Consider the following 15,860-nt stretch of genomic DNA (forward strand, 5'->3'; position numbering starts at 1 on the left):
CTAGAGACACCCACAGGCTTCCTTCTCCTGAGGCTCCAGAGAAGAATCAGTGTGGGATGCAGAACAACATAGGAATGCATGCCGGTCCTTTTGACGGCATTGGACTGCTCTTGATCTACCTGTGGCGTAGATGAAAAGCTTAACGTTTATTTCCATCTCCTCCCCTGTGCTTTTTCTCTGCTAGAATCCTTGCCCGGAATCCGGCGCCTCATTCCTTTCCAAGATCACCTTCTGGTGGATCACAGGGTAAGGCTGCCCCCGCCTTGCCATCCTTGGCCAGGTGGTGGGGAATGAATGCATGGATGGATGGATGGAGGGTGAGTACGTGCAGTGTGGCTCCCGTGCTCTCTGCCCCTCACCTGCAGAGGTGTGTCCCGAGTCCTCCTGCACTGGCCATGTGGTCTCAGAGACACTGAGCTTCTGTCCCGTATTCTTGAACTCCAGTGATGTGCACAAAAACCAAGTAGCTCGCCGCTGTGAGAGACTTAGCCCAGGCATTGTCCAGCTCCAGGCTCACCTGTGGATTTGGATGTTTTTTTTAACGCTAATTATAATCATCCTTTGGTATTCAAAGGAGACCAGTTCCAGAACCCTCATAGATACTGCAATCCTCTGGTGCTTAATGCTTTGTATAAAACAGAAGTATTTTCTTATACCCTATCCGCATCTTCCTGTATACTTTAAATCGTGTCTAGAGCACTTCCCTAATAAAATGGAACTATTATATAGTTTTCATACTGTGTTGCTTAGGAATGCTGAGAAGAGAAACAGTTGTACATATTCAGTACGGACACATTTTTGTGAATATTTTCATGGTACATTGAAACTGTGGGTGTGGGAGCTGCATATACAGAAGGCATCGTCTCCCCCTCCCATTACAAAGATCATCCATACACATCATAGGAAATATGGGTAAGAAAGATATGCATAGGTCAGTAGCAGGAAAACACTTGGAGGCAGCCCTGTTAGCGTCTGGATAGACTTCGGTCTGGTCCTTTGGCACCTCTCTTCTTGCCCATTGTGAGCACCTTCCTGGGGTTGTTTGAATCTGGTCTTCCCCTAATAAGCATTATCCTTAGGAGCGCATTAGGAGGTTATTGTCAATGTAGTCCTTAAATATTTTAAGTAATTTTTCAAATTACTTCATTAAGTAAATTAACTTTTTAATCCCTGAAAGCTGGGCATGGTGGCGCATGCCTGTAATCTCAGCACTTGGGAGACTAAGGCAGGAGGCTGGCCTGGGCTACATAGGCAATTTAAGACCAGCCTGAACTACAAAGTGAGACTGTATTTCAAAAAACATGAAAAAAGAAAGAGAGAACATCACTGGAACAGTTAGTGTAGGCTGTGGTCTAGATAAGGACTGAATGTTACCGTCTCCGTGCTGATAACATTCTTGCTTTAAACATTGTGTCCTGGTTATATCAGGGTGTGACTTTGTTTTCAGTGCATTCTGATATTTAGGGACAAGGTTGTGTAGAGTCTTCACCTTGTTGTCAAATGGTCCAGAAAAAAATTGTGTTTGTGTAGTTGTGTGGGTATAGGTGGAGATAGAAGGTTATCACAAATATGGCAAACTTAAATGAATTCTTTTTATAATTGATGCAATTTTTCTGTAACTTTGAGGTTATTTCAAAATAAGTAAAAATATTGGGTTTACTTTTTATTTTGAATGTATTCAAGCCATATAGATAGAGCAGTACAGGTTGAGAATCTCACATCTGACGTCTGAAATTCTCTGAAATCTGAAACTCCTTGAACACTGCTGTGACATTCCCCAGGTGGGAAATCCTCTGCTTGACCTCATGTGATGAGTCCTGGTCAAAACTCAGGTGCATTAAGAATATTGTATGAAATTACCACTGGGTGTGTGGATAAAATATGTATCAGATATAAATGAAAGTCATACTCAGACTTGACTTTTGTTACCATAGTATCTCCTTACATATATGCAGATATTCCAGAATTGGAAACAAATATGAAATCTGAATACTAGTGTTTCCAAGCATTTGAGATGAAGGGTACTCAGCCTGTATAATAAAATTCAGTAAACTCATCACTCAGATTTAGTGACTGCTAATATTTTGTTGTATTAGCCTTTTCTAATCTAAAATTTAAGAAGTTAATTAGAGTTGAGGCTGTGTCTCAGCACTTGCCTCATCAGGATGAGGACCTGGATTCCATACTCATCATTGCAAAAAACAATAAGAACCCAAAACTCTTCCAAAACAAAACAAAAAGGAAGCTATAAATTTGAGACATTCTGATATTTTCCTCCTAAGTATTCTATGTGCATCTCTTGAAGATGAAGCCATTTACCTGGATGGCCTGACAGAGTAGCTGTCTGCTCTGATGGCCCTCATGTCGGGGTTATCCCGGTCACCTAGTGGCTGTGTTGCGGCGGGGGTGGGGTGGGGTGGGTGGATGTCCATATCGTGGAGGTCAGAGCAGCATCGGTGGGGCTGAGCCCCACTGTCCTCTTCCTCCCCTAGCCAGTGCTCACCACCTGCCCCCTTGTGTCTTGGCCACAGGTTGATGATCCGAGGCTACCGGCAGCCCTTGGAGGGCGGTGACCTCTGGTCTCTGAATAAGGAGGACACATCAGAACAAGTCGTGCCTGTGTTGGTGAAGAATTGGAAGAAGGAATGTGCCAAGTCTAGGAGGTAAGTGTGGATTTTCTTCTGCTTTGGGAGAAGCCAGATGCTCTCTAGGATGACCCGGTCGCGGTCACCTTCAGGCCAGTGTGCTGGCAAGCTTCGCGGACTTGGAGTGTTGCTTCCCTTCCCCGCCTGCAGTGGCCTCATCTGCCAGTGGGGCTGAGTGTGGCAAAGGCAGTTTGGGCAGAAGAGAAGAGGTTCCGTTGCTGTGGCCCCCGCAAGCGTGGCCGCGGTGTGGGGCTCTCCCTCCTCAGCTTCATCCTTTTAAGACTCTGAGCAGCTGGCCTTGTGGATGCCCCTGCTGCTTTGGGTGTTGTTGTTGAACTCGGCAAGCTGACCTCTGGCAGACAGGATGGGACTTAAACCAAGAAGCTCTGCCTCTGGCTGGGGCCTGCGTGGACGTACTGAGCAGACACCTCACTGGTGCTTTTGTGCCCAACACTGAGGCTCGGGACAGGCACCTTGTTAGGGGCCATTTCCAGTCTTAAGAGGAGATACAGGAGCCAAGAGTGCACTGAAGAGCAGTTTTACCCCGTAAGATGAGATTAAAACAGGGACATGAGGGTGGCCCAGCTGGCTTAGATAACAGGGCTCAGGGAGAAGATGACATTCAAGCAGAGACTCTTGTCAAAGGAAAGAGTGAGCTGTGTTTGCCCCCGGGGGAAGGGCTTTCCAGTTATAAGGAACAGCCAGTGCAAAGGGCCTGTGGCACCCTTGGAGCAGCAAGGTGACCATGAAGCTTGAGTGGAGTAGTGTGGGGAGAGCAGGAGGGAGGAGGGCAGGAGAGATGTTCCCAGGGTCTCACAGGCTGTGCTGAAGAGTTAGGGTTCGACTCCAGGTGCAGTGAGGAGATGGGTTTGATGTAGGGCAGTGGTGTGATGTGAGTTCTGTTCTAGAACAGCCACTTGGCCTGCCCTGGCAAGGGTGGATGGTGGAGATGAGAATGGATAGGGGTCTCGGGCTACCTGTGATTCCCTTCATGCCTCACTCTGAGCCTCTGTTTCTACTCAGAGGATTTCTGGAGAAGTCAGAGTTCCATGTCACCTGGCAGCCCTGCCCTGGCACTGGGAAACCTTGGCATTTAGGCAGATGAGCCGTGTTTATCCATCTGAGTGTAGCCCTGGGCTGGACACTTCCGTCACCAGGGAAGACATGGCAAGAACTGGCTCATGGGGCTCAAGAGCCACCCCTGCTGGGGCAGGCCTGGCTATAGTGCCGTGGCCTTTAAGGGCACTCAGCTTGGTGGGGGCTGCTGGCTTTTTCCGCAGAGGTGTGAGTCAGGTCTGGTTCCTGTAACCTAGAGGATTTGGAGGGGCTCAGAGGACGCGTGTCCTGCTACAGCTGAGCTTGGCACTTTCCCTCGCACCCACATCTCTCCAGCTAACCTGGGAAGTGTGCACCTTGGCTTGGCTGTGGACTGTGGGGAGTCCCAGGTATCCTGGGGAAGGTACGGGATCATGGGCAAAGTTCTGCCTTGGCTTCTTGGCCCCCTCTCGCTCCTCTCAGTAGCTTGCTCTGCACTGCTTCCCTGCTCCTACCTTTGGGTTTTAAAATCCAGTGCCTGGCTAGGCATGGTGGTGTGTATCTGCAGTCTTACCTCTTGGAAGGCTGAGGCAGAAGGACTGCCAGAGTTCATGGCCAGCTGGACCTGTATAGCAAGACTGTCTCAAAAACAAACCAAACGGGGGAAAAAAAAACAAAAACAAAAAACAAATGAGTGCCTCATTTGTTTGTTAAATGACTGTATTCTTTCAGCCTGTAGCCACCCAGGGCTTAAGGCCATTTTTGATTGTGGGTCCAGCTGGCATAAGTATAAAGTGGTTTGGTGGCTGTGGAAAGAGTTTGGCAGGTTTTTTTTTTAAAGGTAGACATAGTTGCCATACCACTAGCCACTCCTTTCCTAGGCAAATACCCAAGAGGACTGGGAACTTATACTCCTGAAGGACTTGTACAGACTTGTCACTGCTTTGTTTGTGATAGCCAAACTGGAGACAACCCAAATGGCCCATTAATAAGTGAGTAGGTGTGCAGATTGGGGTGCCAACAATGGAATCCATTCATGGACTCCTTCAAAGAGGCCTCCAAGAATGAACTGTTGGTACCACAGGAAGGATGAATTGTGTTACTCTAAGTGAAGGAAAACAAGCAAAAAGGAGCAGTCTCCCTCCGTATTTGCAGATTTGCTCCAGAATGCCCCTTAGGTACCCAAATGCACAGATGCACAACCAACTTACCAATGTACTATCTGACTTTAAAAAAAAATCAATAGGAAACAAAAACTAAAAAGTGAAGACTTTATAATTAAGCAACTTATATTTTAGTGTACAAATGCCACATCAGGTATAAATCCCAACTAACCCTTTGGTGTTAGCCTGGAGATCAAAGTACCAGCAGCATCCTCACCCTCAGAGGTGAGACAAGATCTCGCTCAGTTGCTAAGTGACCCAGGCTGGGCTTGAACTTGGAATCCTCCTGCAAAACCACGATCAACACTTGGCGAAGTCTCAGACAAAACAGAGTATTTACGAAAGTTATATTCTTAAAAAATTTGAGGTTCCAGTAGTTTCCCCTTATATGTAGTTCTGCTTTGCATGGTTTCAGCAATGTATGGTCAACTATGATTTGAAAGTATTAAATCTTAAATTCAAGAAATAAATAATTTATAAGATTGAAATTATGGACTATTCTTGCACCATCCTGTTATGTCATACCTGGGGTGTGGATCATCCTTTTCGTCCAGTGTATCCATACCGTATATACTACCCACCTTTTAGTCACTCAGTAGCCCTCTTGGTTATCAAATTGATGGTGCTTATGCTCAAGTAATCTTTATGTGATAGCCTTATGCTATCTTACAGTGCCTCTGTCCTCATTTCCTCATACAGGCATTGTATCATCCCCCATCATTATAGAAAGGCTGAGCATTGAGCGTGGTGGCACACACCTATAATTCCAGCACTCTGAGGCTGAGGCAAGAGGATTGCAAGTTTGAGTCCAGCTTGGTCAACTTGTGATGTAGCCAGACCCTGTCTCATACATACGTACATACATACATACAAACATACATACATAAATAGATAAATACATAAATAAAAGGGTGGGATGTAGCTCAGTGCAAAGGCCTTGGGCTCAATCCTCAGTCCTGCAAAAAAGGCGGGAGGATATTGAATTGAATATAAAGAAATATTTTGAAAGCAAGACCACATTTACATAACTTCTGTTACAGTACTGTATATTATCAAAGGTGTTTAGTTATTAGCCAAGGTTTTTAAATCTCTTACTGTGCCTAATTTACTGATTAAACTTAGTGTAGTGTCACTGGATGAGGTGCAGAGAGGTCCCCCCAAAGAGGAGATGGGGACCTCAACTCTCCCATCCATAGGAGAGGTTATAGGTTTGTGGATGTATGTCACAGGCAAGAACTGTCGGGTGAGTCCGTGAGAGGCATAGAACTAGGTGGGTGAAGAAGGGCACACTCTGTGAGGAGCAGCTGCAGGCCTCTGGGAGGGAAGCGCGCCGTGGGCTGGGGTTGTATGTGGTTGTGAGGTATCCTCAAGACGGGTGATCTGTCTAGCGTACGCCTTCCTGCTGTCTGTCAGGTTGCCTGCTGGACTGTATCAGCACATAACGTGTTTGGTGTGTGTGTCCAGCGTCCGCTGCCCACTTACTAGTGCTGCTTCCTTGAGGATGGAGCCCTGTGGGAGGAAGGGCGGTCTCACTGTACAGGTGGAAAGCACGAACCCAATTTACAGGCGTAGCATATCTTTAAGGCCACTAGGAGGATTTTTTTGTTTTGTTTGTTTGTTTGTTTTGGATTGAGTTTCCTGGAAGGGAAAGAGACATCCTAACCGCAGTTAACTCTTATGTCCTGAAGCCAGAGTTTTTGTTTTTCTGTTTAAGCACAGTTTACAATTAGAATTTTTATTGTCTCCTTTCTACCTGAGCCTTTTTATCTTCTACCTCAATAGATGTACCTGGAGGAAAAAAACATAGTATAGACAGGGTTCAGTACTATCTAGGGTTTCAACCATCCAGTAGGCCTTTGTGATATGTCCTCCACAGATAAGGGCAGACCGTTTGTTTATTTTTTATGCTTTTTGCAGTACTAGGAATTGAACACAGGACCTTCACGCTGAGCTACACCCCCAACCATTTATACTTTTAATTTTGAGACAAGATCTTGCCAAGTTGCTAAGTGACCCAGGCTGGGCTTGAACTTGGAATCCTCCTGCATCAGTCTCCCACAGTGTTGGGCTTACACATCTGTACTACCACACCTGCCTGAGACTACTGTATAATTAAATGTGTAAAAATATACACTTTGTATAGAATTATGTCTGAAATTAGAGGCAGATTCTAGACTTTCATAATTTTAGGCCAATTTTTTGCTTGCATGAGTGCCTGGTATGATATTTGTACTTGTTCAGTGATGTGCAGAGGACAGGACAGAAAGACACAGGGCTGGTGTCTGGGCTTAGTCATTATGACAACTCAAGAACTTGAATTTGTTCTTGAGCAAAGGCTTCCTGAGAACCTCTGATTTTCAGGACCAAGAGAAAAAAAACTCCATTTTGAGCCATTTGTATTTGTTACACAATTTAAATTTATCTCCACATTTCCCTTGGGTGGAATTATAGGGGTGTAAGGGAAATGACCTCTCCCTTTTTCCCTTTCAGAAATTGTCTTGTTAGCACTAGGAGGAGCGGAAGTGTGCATTCACCTTGTAAACTCCGAGACCTGCCTTTCTAGGATACGTGGGAATTGTGGGACGGAGACCAGGCTCAGAGTACGTTCAGACAGTTCAGAATTGTATGACACTGAGGCCTTTCTAAGTTCTGGGTTTTGCCCCTGCAGAAACATGAATGATCTTATTTTACAAATGACAAAACCACTGGGAGCTCCTCATCTGGCCCCTTGGTTCAAGCCCATCAAAGAACAAAATTACAGCATTTTAGTTTAGCAATCTCAGTTGGCTCTATTTACAGTTCTGGAACTAACCATAACACTTCATTACATAAAATAGAGTTACATTTTCCAAAGCAGAAGCGGTTGATGTTATAGACAGAAAAGGGCTGAAGAGAAAGCAGAAAGAAAATAAAACAAAACAGAGTTGAACCTTTCAGAGTGACTTCCTTTGTAAAGCAGGGACAGGGAGACGGAACAGTAGGAAGATAGCTGACGCGTTAATGCCAGGTTCCTTCAGCTTATCTTTCCCTGTGTGAGCAGGGAGGCAGAGGGGACTTCATTATGCCAATTGAAACTGGCTGGTGGGAAACTGTTCTCCCTCTAGTTCTGATTTCAGGCAGGGTCAGACACACAGTTTCAGCCGCGGAGCTCTGGGGCCAGTGACTCCATGGGGAGTTGTAGTGTGTTGATTTCTCATCTGTTTTTAGTTTGCTCTGGTCCGTTGAGGCCAGGGCAGGAGCTTAGTCCAGAAAGGTGGCTTCCTGGGATTAATTTTTTCGATTTTTCCAGGTCTCAGAGGGGCTGCCTCACCTCTTTCCAAAGCCCTTAACTCTGCCTCCCCTCCAGGCCTTGCTCCCTCTGTTTGCTCTGCCTGGAACCCTTTCTCTCCTCCACTGCATCCGTTCTCTCGTCTTCCAGCTCACATGTCACCTCCTCCAGCCAGCCCTGGTGGTGGCAGCTCGCACACCAATCTGTTTCTGTCCTGAGGCGCTTCGACCTTGGAGATCTCCTTGGTGCCTGGCCTGGCGCAGTGTTCTATCCATGCTGGCGGATGAGTGGCCGATTGCCACCCTTGCCTGCATTGAGATGGGTGGGTCGGCAAGTCCCTTTCCCACTCCAGCCCCAGTCTCCTGCCCACTGTGATCCCCTGCTCTGGGCGCTTTTCTCCCAGCCCGGACCTTCCCTGCCCAGCCTTCCGGACTTCTCCCAGCTGTACTGCTCCGAAGTCTTGCTTGCCTTTGCCTCATCTGGGAGCCCCTTGGCCCCTCCCTCCCTCTCTCCTAGTTTGCTGGGTATTTTCCTTTCCTGACTCAGCCTTCTCCAATCACTTCTGCTACACTTGACTTCCTCTGCTCAGGCCCAGGCCCTCTTCCTCCCTGCTTGCCTGAGACCTTCTCCCTGAGAACAGCCCAGGGTCAGGATAGCCCACACCCCACAAGGCCAGGGCCCCACTCAGGAAGTGATACAGAGCCTCTCCCTTCCTCCTGGCCGTGCAGGCCTGTGTGGGTGAAAAGAAAGTGTACTGAACATCCCAGGCAGAACCAGCTCCAAGGGAGGGAGGTACAGTGACCAGGGAAGGACCTTAGGGAAGACAGTGACAGCAGGAGAACTAGAAATAACCCTTGTGGTCAAAGAATAAACCCCTTCCTCTCCAAAGATGCCCACCTCCTGTCCAAAGAATCTGTGAGTGGGTCATCTTCCTTAGCAAAGTGTCTGTAGCTCTGATTGAGAGTCTGAGGACGGGGAGGATATTCTGGATCGTCTAGGCAGGCCTAGTATGGTCACAGGCTTCAGTTTCAGTTTCAGAGGGTGATGTAATCAGAGAGAGAAGGTTCGTGTGACTGGCTCCAAAGATGCAAGGAGGGGTGTGAACTAGAAAGTGCAGGAGGCCTCTGGAAGCTGCAAAGGGAGAGGGAACAGATTCTCCCCTGTGCCTGCAGAAGGAACAGCCCTGTGGGTCCACTTGAGATTTCAGGCTTCCAGAAGTATGAGATAATTTGGATGAGAGATGATACTGCTCTGACTGCATCTGGGGAGAGGAGAGCTGGTGTCCATTAGTGTCTGTTGCTACATAACAAATTGCTGCAAACTTAGCAGTTAAAATAATAAAAATGAACATTGACTGACATTATTTCTCTGGATCTTAGGGAATGGCTTAGCCAGTAGTTCTGGACGAAGGTCAGACTTGGCAGGGGCTGTAGGATGTATTTCCGGGTCACACGCGGTTGCGAGTTAGGCTGGCTCTTTGCAAGATCAAACCAGGGGACTTCTCTCCAGGACTGATTGTCCTTAGGACACGGTCGTTGACCTTGTCCCGAGTGAGTGAGCAAAGAGAGGCAAGATGGAAGCGAGTGTTTTCCATCCCCTAATGTGAGTCCCGGGCTCACCCTCCTCGTAGTACCATGTTCTGAGGAAGAAGGGATTCCACGGGCACAAACCCCAGGAGGTGGGAATCAGTTGTCGCAGGCCTGCCCTGAGGCTGGCTGCCATGATGTTTGGGGTGGTAACACAGTAAGTAAGACCTCACCAGTACCTTGTGCTGTCTCTGTGGCTGAGACAAGCAGTGTGACCTCTCTGAACCTCAGCTTATACCTGAGGAGCAGATGGATTAGATTTTGCCATGTTTCCAGTTCCCCTGTAGCCCCCACATAAAATAACGAATAACCTACTATGTTGACTGTTTGGCATTTTTCTATGTTTAGCATTTTAGGGAAGCACCTGGCTGTTTCCTGTGTGTTTTTGTTTTGTTGTCTGTCTGTCTGTCTGTCTTTCTTTCTTTCCTTCTGTCTTTCTTTCTTTCTCTCTTTCTCTTTCTCTCTCTCTCTGTCTCTCTCTTTCTCTCTCTTTCTTTCTTTTTTGAGACAGGGGTTTGCTATGGATTTCGGGCTGGCTTTGAACTCACTTTGCAGCCCAGGCTGGCCTTGAACTCACAGCAGTCCTCCTGCCTCAGCCTCCTGAGTGCTGGGATTACAGCATGTTTCCTGGAGTGACAACATCATTTTGCATTTCTGCTGGCAGTGTATAAGTGTTCTTATTTCTCTGTATCCTTGTATTTTTTATTATCTGACTTTTTGATTATAGCTGGCTGAGTAAGTGTGAAATGGTACTGTGGTTTTACTTTGTATTTCCCTGATGACTAATGACATTGAGCAATATTTCATGTGCTTATCGGTCAGCTGTATATCTTCTTTTTGGTAAGTTTGGAGCTGGTATTGTAAGCCCTTCCTATATGTTAACTCATTCACAGCCACCCTATGAGGTAGGTCCTACTTCCATCCCCATTTTACAAATGAGGAAACTAGGCACAGAGAAGTGGAGTGACTTGCCTAACGCCCAGCTGACAAGGGTCGCACACCAGGACCTGAACCCTAGCACCCGAGTCCAGGTTCCTCCCGCTGTCCTCAGGGGCCTCTCCGTGGTGGCTGTCTTGTGCCTTGGCTGTTGCTTAGGCACGGGCTGCCTGTGTGGCGGATCTCACACCCTCTCCCTTCCTTGTGTTGCAGGCAGCCAGTGAAGATGGTGTACTCCGCCTCCAAGGATGCTGCCAAGCCCAAGGGGAATTCCAAGGTGGATGTGAACGAGGAGGCTGAGGCCCTGATTGTCAAGTCCCCCCAGAAGGAGCGGGACCCCTCCCTGTTTAAAGTGTTGTACAAGACCTTCGGGCCCTACTTCCTCATGAGCTTCTTATTTAAGGCCCTTCATGACCTGATGATGTTTGCTGGGCCTGAGATCTTAAAGTAAGAGCTCTTCCCTCCCAGCTGGGCTCCTCTGTGCCCCCCCGGTTTGACCTCTTCCTTACCTTACTCCTGGCCTTAGGGTCATGCAGTGTGCTGCCGGGCACTGCTAGCCAGGCCTCCCTGTCTCTAGCCACTTTGCTTAACTGCCATTTGCATTAAAGCCATCTTGTTCTACGCGTAGCAGAAACCTGCTTAATCTAAAATGCGAGGGAATGGGATTTGCTGGCAAGCCAAGGGCAAGGAGATGCCGTGAGCTCTTGTGAAAAAAACTGCAGTGGGACTAGGAAGTCAGAAGGGAGTTGCCTCTCCTCTTTCTCTGTCTCCCTGGGGCCTCATACTCATTCCTTTTCCCTCCATTTCTCTGTCCCTATGTCCTCTATTTGGTCATCTCTGGGTAACGTGATGTTGGTGCGACATAACCTTGCGACCAATATGAGGGTCCCGAGCAGAGGTCCTGTGATGAGTGGCGTGGGCCCCTTGCACAGTCCAATGGCCACTGTGGGCTCCTCTTTGTACCTGTGAGGTTGGAGGCCAGAGGTTGCTTTGCCAGGCAGTGCTAACCCAGAAACACTTTTTTCTACTTGCATGGGCCTCACTGAAGTGGTTCTGAGGTCGCACCTTGTCCCCTGGCAGGTTGCTCATTCACTTTGTCAACGACAAGAAAGCCCCAGACTGGCAGGGCTACTTCTACACGGCGCTGCTGTTCGTGAGCGCCTGCCTGCAGACGCTGGTGCTGCACCAGTACTTCCACATCTGCTTCGTCAGCGGCATGAGGATCAAGACCGCTGTCATCGGGGCTGTCTACCGCAAGGTAGGGCCAGCTTCCACATCCCCTCCGCTGGGACTCGGCTGGTCTCTCCATGGGGATGTCTAGCCCCGTCTGTGAAGCAGGAGGATAAAGAGGGCTGACATAACCAGGGCTTATGAGGACGGCGACCCTCAGGCATTATCCCTTAGCAAAGCAGAGTTTGAGGGTCGGGATGTGAAAGGAGAGTCCACATGTCAGCCATGGGTAACTGAGTTCATAGTGGGCTTGGTGGTCCGTGATGTGGGGAATCCGAGTTCAGATCCTTCCTGTGCTATTAATGTTCTGTGACCTGTTTTCACCTTTGAATTAAACTGAACAGAAGATATATACCCTGAACAAGATAGCACAGAGTTGCATGTGTATACATCTAACTCTTAACACATTTATTTTTTTGGCAGTGCTTGGGTTGGTAGGCAAGCAGTCTACCACTGACCCATGCCCTTGGCCTCCACATCTAGCTTTAAAGGAACCTTGATCTTGCCATTTCTTGGCCTTTGGGGGCAAGGACACTTCCCACAGGTTGGAAAGAGTCCCACAGTCCTACAGATACAGCAGTTGAGAAGTAGGCGAGTACAACATTTGAACTAGTGGCTTAGACTAGGGGTTCCCCACCAGGTGGTTTGCTCCCTACAGGGATGGTTGACAATGTCTGAAGACATTTTTGGTTGTCACAACTGGAGATGTGGCATTTAGTGGGTAGAGGACAGGCATGCTGCTAAGCATCCTAGTGTACACAGGACAACCACGCAAACAGTGATCCAGCCCCCAGTGCTGGGAATGCCAAGGAAAGTAACTCTGGCCTTGACTTTTGGGCCTTTGTTGGGATGCAGGGCCAGCAGCATCTGCAGGACCTTGGAGCTTGCTAGGAATCAGAATCTCAGGCCCTATCAGAGACCTGCTGGTCAGACACTGCATGGTCATGTGTTTCCCAGGTGATGTGTGTGTGCATTACAGTGTCCAAAGCCCTGGTTTAGAGGGCACCTGAGGTCCTGTCCACACTAAAGACTCACCACTAGAAGGCAAGGACTGTGGCAGATAGGCACGTGGCCTCAGTGATGACCCAGGTTGGCTGAGGAGGTAGCTGAACTGGCAAGGGAGGAGAAAAGATCCATGGTATTGTCACTGTGAGGAGTCGCTGTCCTCTCCAGGTCCTGGGGCGGGGCGATTCCGGGGCCCTTCACTTCCCGCATTCACCTCTTTCCTTCTCCTTTGTCCCTCAGGCCCTGGTGATCACCAATTCAGCTAGAAAGTCCTCCACAGTTGGTGAGATTGTCAACCTCATGTCTGTGGATGCCCAGAGGTTCATGGACTTGGCCACGTACATTAACATGATCTGGTCGGCCCCCCTGCAAGTCATCCTCGCCCTCTACCTCCTCTGGCTGGTGTGTGTCCAGTGTTCTCCCGTGCGCGTGTGGGAGGGGCCTCCACACGTGGGCAGTGGGTGTCGAGGACAGGAGCATCTGTAGCTAGCTGGCATTTCTTGCCATCATTTACATTTTATTTTCTGGCCCATTAACGAATTCCTGGCTATTTTGTTCTTTCCCTCAGTTGTCAGGATTATATTTTCTTTGGGGGCATGGTGTTTCTTTGCACATGTCTTTCCTTGAGTGTATTGAATGAGCAATCCTACAGCATACACACACCTGTTTCTCCCACTCTTCCCTCGCAAATGTGAGTGAAACTTGTTCATTGGTCCTGAATGGTGTCACTCAAGCTTCTGTCTGCTGTAAGAGATAGAAACCCATTTTAGCCTAAGCAAATAAAGGGGATTTTAAAGATATCTGGAAAACATCCAAAGATTTTTCTTCAGGCATGGGTGGATCTAGGACAGTGATATCAAGAAACTTTTAGAGCTTTCCGTGGTCACAAGCAACCTGCAGGTTGGCCACCACTGACCTAGGAGACTGAGTAATGTTCTGAGGATTTATTCTCTCTCATTCTTTTGCTCTTTCTTGGCCCCATTATCTTCTGAGTTGGCTCCATCCTCAGTGACTTCCATAGCTTTGGGCTTCTATCATCTTAAAAGCTGGAGTCCAGAGGAGACTGGATTCCTTCACCTCAACCAGACGTCCAGGGGCTCCTGACTGGCCCAGAACAGTCTCATTCCCATCCCTCAGCTGATTGCTGTGGCTGAGGGGGGAGAAGCCCAGTCTGTCAGCCTGATCGTGTCTTCTCCCATTGTGGAGAGGTAGTCTGCACATCTCCTCCCAGGAACAGACCTCCCCCAGGGGGAAGCGGTGATGAGCAGAGGGGCTCATAGCATTACACATGCCTTGTTCCTTCCTATCTCTGGGTGTTTGCCCATGTCTTTCCTTTTACCAGGAATTCCTTCCTTCTCTCCTCCCTCCCTCCCCCCTCTCCTTTCCTCCTTCCTTCCCTCCTCCCTTCCTTCCTTCGTGCCTTCCTTCTAATGAACTGTTGCCTATCTTTTTTTTTTTTTTTTTTTTTTTTTTTGTCTTTTTTGAGACAGGGTCTCACTATGCAGTTCAGGCTGACCTTGAGCTCACTTTGTAGCCCAGGCTGGTTTTAAACTTGCAACGATCTTCCTGCCTCAGCCTCCCAAGTGCTGGAATTACAGGCGTGTGCCACCATGCCTGGCTTGTTGCCTATCTTTCAAAGCTTATTGCTCTTCTGATTTTTTTTTTCTCTCTCTTAATTAGATGGACTTCTTCCTTTTTTGAATTCAAATAACTTTACAGAAACTTACTAGATTTTACCTTCTAAAATAGTTTCTTCACAACCAGGAATGGTGGTACCCATCTATGAGTCCCTCTGCCTAAAAAGCTGGGAGGCTGAGGCAGGAGAATCATAAGTTCCAGCCCAGTCTAGGTAACTTAGTAACTCAGCTAGACCTGTCTCAAAATTAAAAAAAGAACTGGGGATGTGGTTCAAACCCCAGTACCCTGAATCGATGAGTGAATGAACAAACAGAAGTTTTTAAAAAGCTTTTTGTGTACTCAGTGTGCCACCCCTTCCTTGCCTGGTAGCAAGTTGGCTACTTGGAAATGCAAGTTCAGACAGGCCAGTGCACGTATGAACCCAGCCAACTGTCTGTTGCTTTGACTGTAGTTTACATTTTTGTATTATACTTTTGTGTGTATATGTATATATTATATTTCGTATATATATCTATATATCTATATATATATATCACTGACTGTGCCCCCTTCAAAGTGTTCTAAATAATAACACTTAGAAGAAAAGACACCAGAATTTTATTTATTTTTACTGCAATGCTGGGATTGAATTCAAGGCCTCATTTATGCCAGGCAACTGCTCTACCACTGAGCTACATCCCTAGCCCTAAACATTAGAATATAAATAAATAAATGCCTTTTTAGCCAGCTATCTTGGGTATTTATTTCCCCAAAAAAGTAACACCTGTAGGTTAAAACACTTTTGAAATGCTTTTTTGAGAACTGTCTTCAATTTTCAAAGCATTGGCTTGTTAAGAAAGTGCTTGACACCACTGTTCCTGTTGTAGAGGAAAATTGCTTAACCTTGGCTCTGTGGACATTTGGGGTTGAAGAATTCTTCCTTGTGGGGCCTGTCCTTGGTATTCCAGAGTACTTAGCAGCCTGCTGATCCACCAGATGCCAGTAGCATCCCTGGCTATAATTTATGACAGTACAGTCAACAAAGGGTAAAGGCAGCCGGGGAAAAGTCCAGGGGAACCAGCTCCAGGCTGCTAGATTCTCCCAGGGAGGGGAACACAGGGATGCACTTCATTCCCTGGCAACAAGCTAGGGTCACCTGTGAGATCCCCCTCCCCGGTCTGATATGCAACACCTGGAGTTGTTGCTGAGAGCTGCTTGTGTAGAGTCCTCTGCCTGGAGCCTACCAAGACTCCAACTTCCCAGAAGGCAAAGGAGAGTTCAACATAAGCCATATTGTTATACAGACAATTCACACCCATTTTGTGGGTGGTGGAAACGCCCCTGCAATCCAGGTTCCCAGCCACCAGCCAAAGTG

At 47.6% G+C, this 15,860-nt stretch overlaps 1 protein-coding gene across 1 annotated transcript in view; it reads left to right on the forward strand.

Annotated features, from left to right (window-relative positions):
- Positions 1–15,860, forward strand: part of Abcc1 (ATP-binding cassette, sub-family C (CFTR/MRP), member 1) — a 129,505-nt gene that overhangs the window by 56,567 nt on the left and 57,078 nt on the right. The window contains exons 6-10 of the mRNA XM_005391080.2: positions 185–246; positions 2,532–2,663; positions 10,847–11,080; positions 11,714–11,891; positions 13,109–13,270. Coding sequence (XP_005391137.1) covers positions 185–246; positions 2,532–2,663; positions 10,847–11,080; positions 11,714–11,891; positions 13,109–13,270 — 768 coding nt within the window. The remainder of the gene's footprint in view (positions 1–184; positions 247–2,531; positions 2,664–10,846; positions 11,081–11,713; positions 11,892–13,108; positions 13,271–15,860) is intronic.

This window comes from Chinchilla lanigera, unplaced genomic scaffold (genome assembly GCF_000276665.1).
Source record: "Chinchilla lanigera isolate Chin_1 unplaced genomic scaffold, ChiLan1.0 scaffold00041, whole genome shotgun sequence".
Lineage (NCBI taxonomy): Eukaryota > Metazoa > Chordata > Mammalia > Rodentia > Chinchillidae > Chinchilla > Chinchilla lanigera.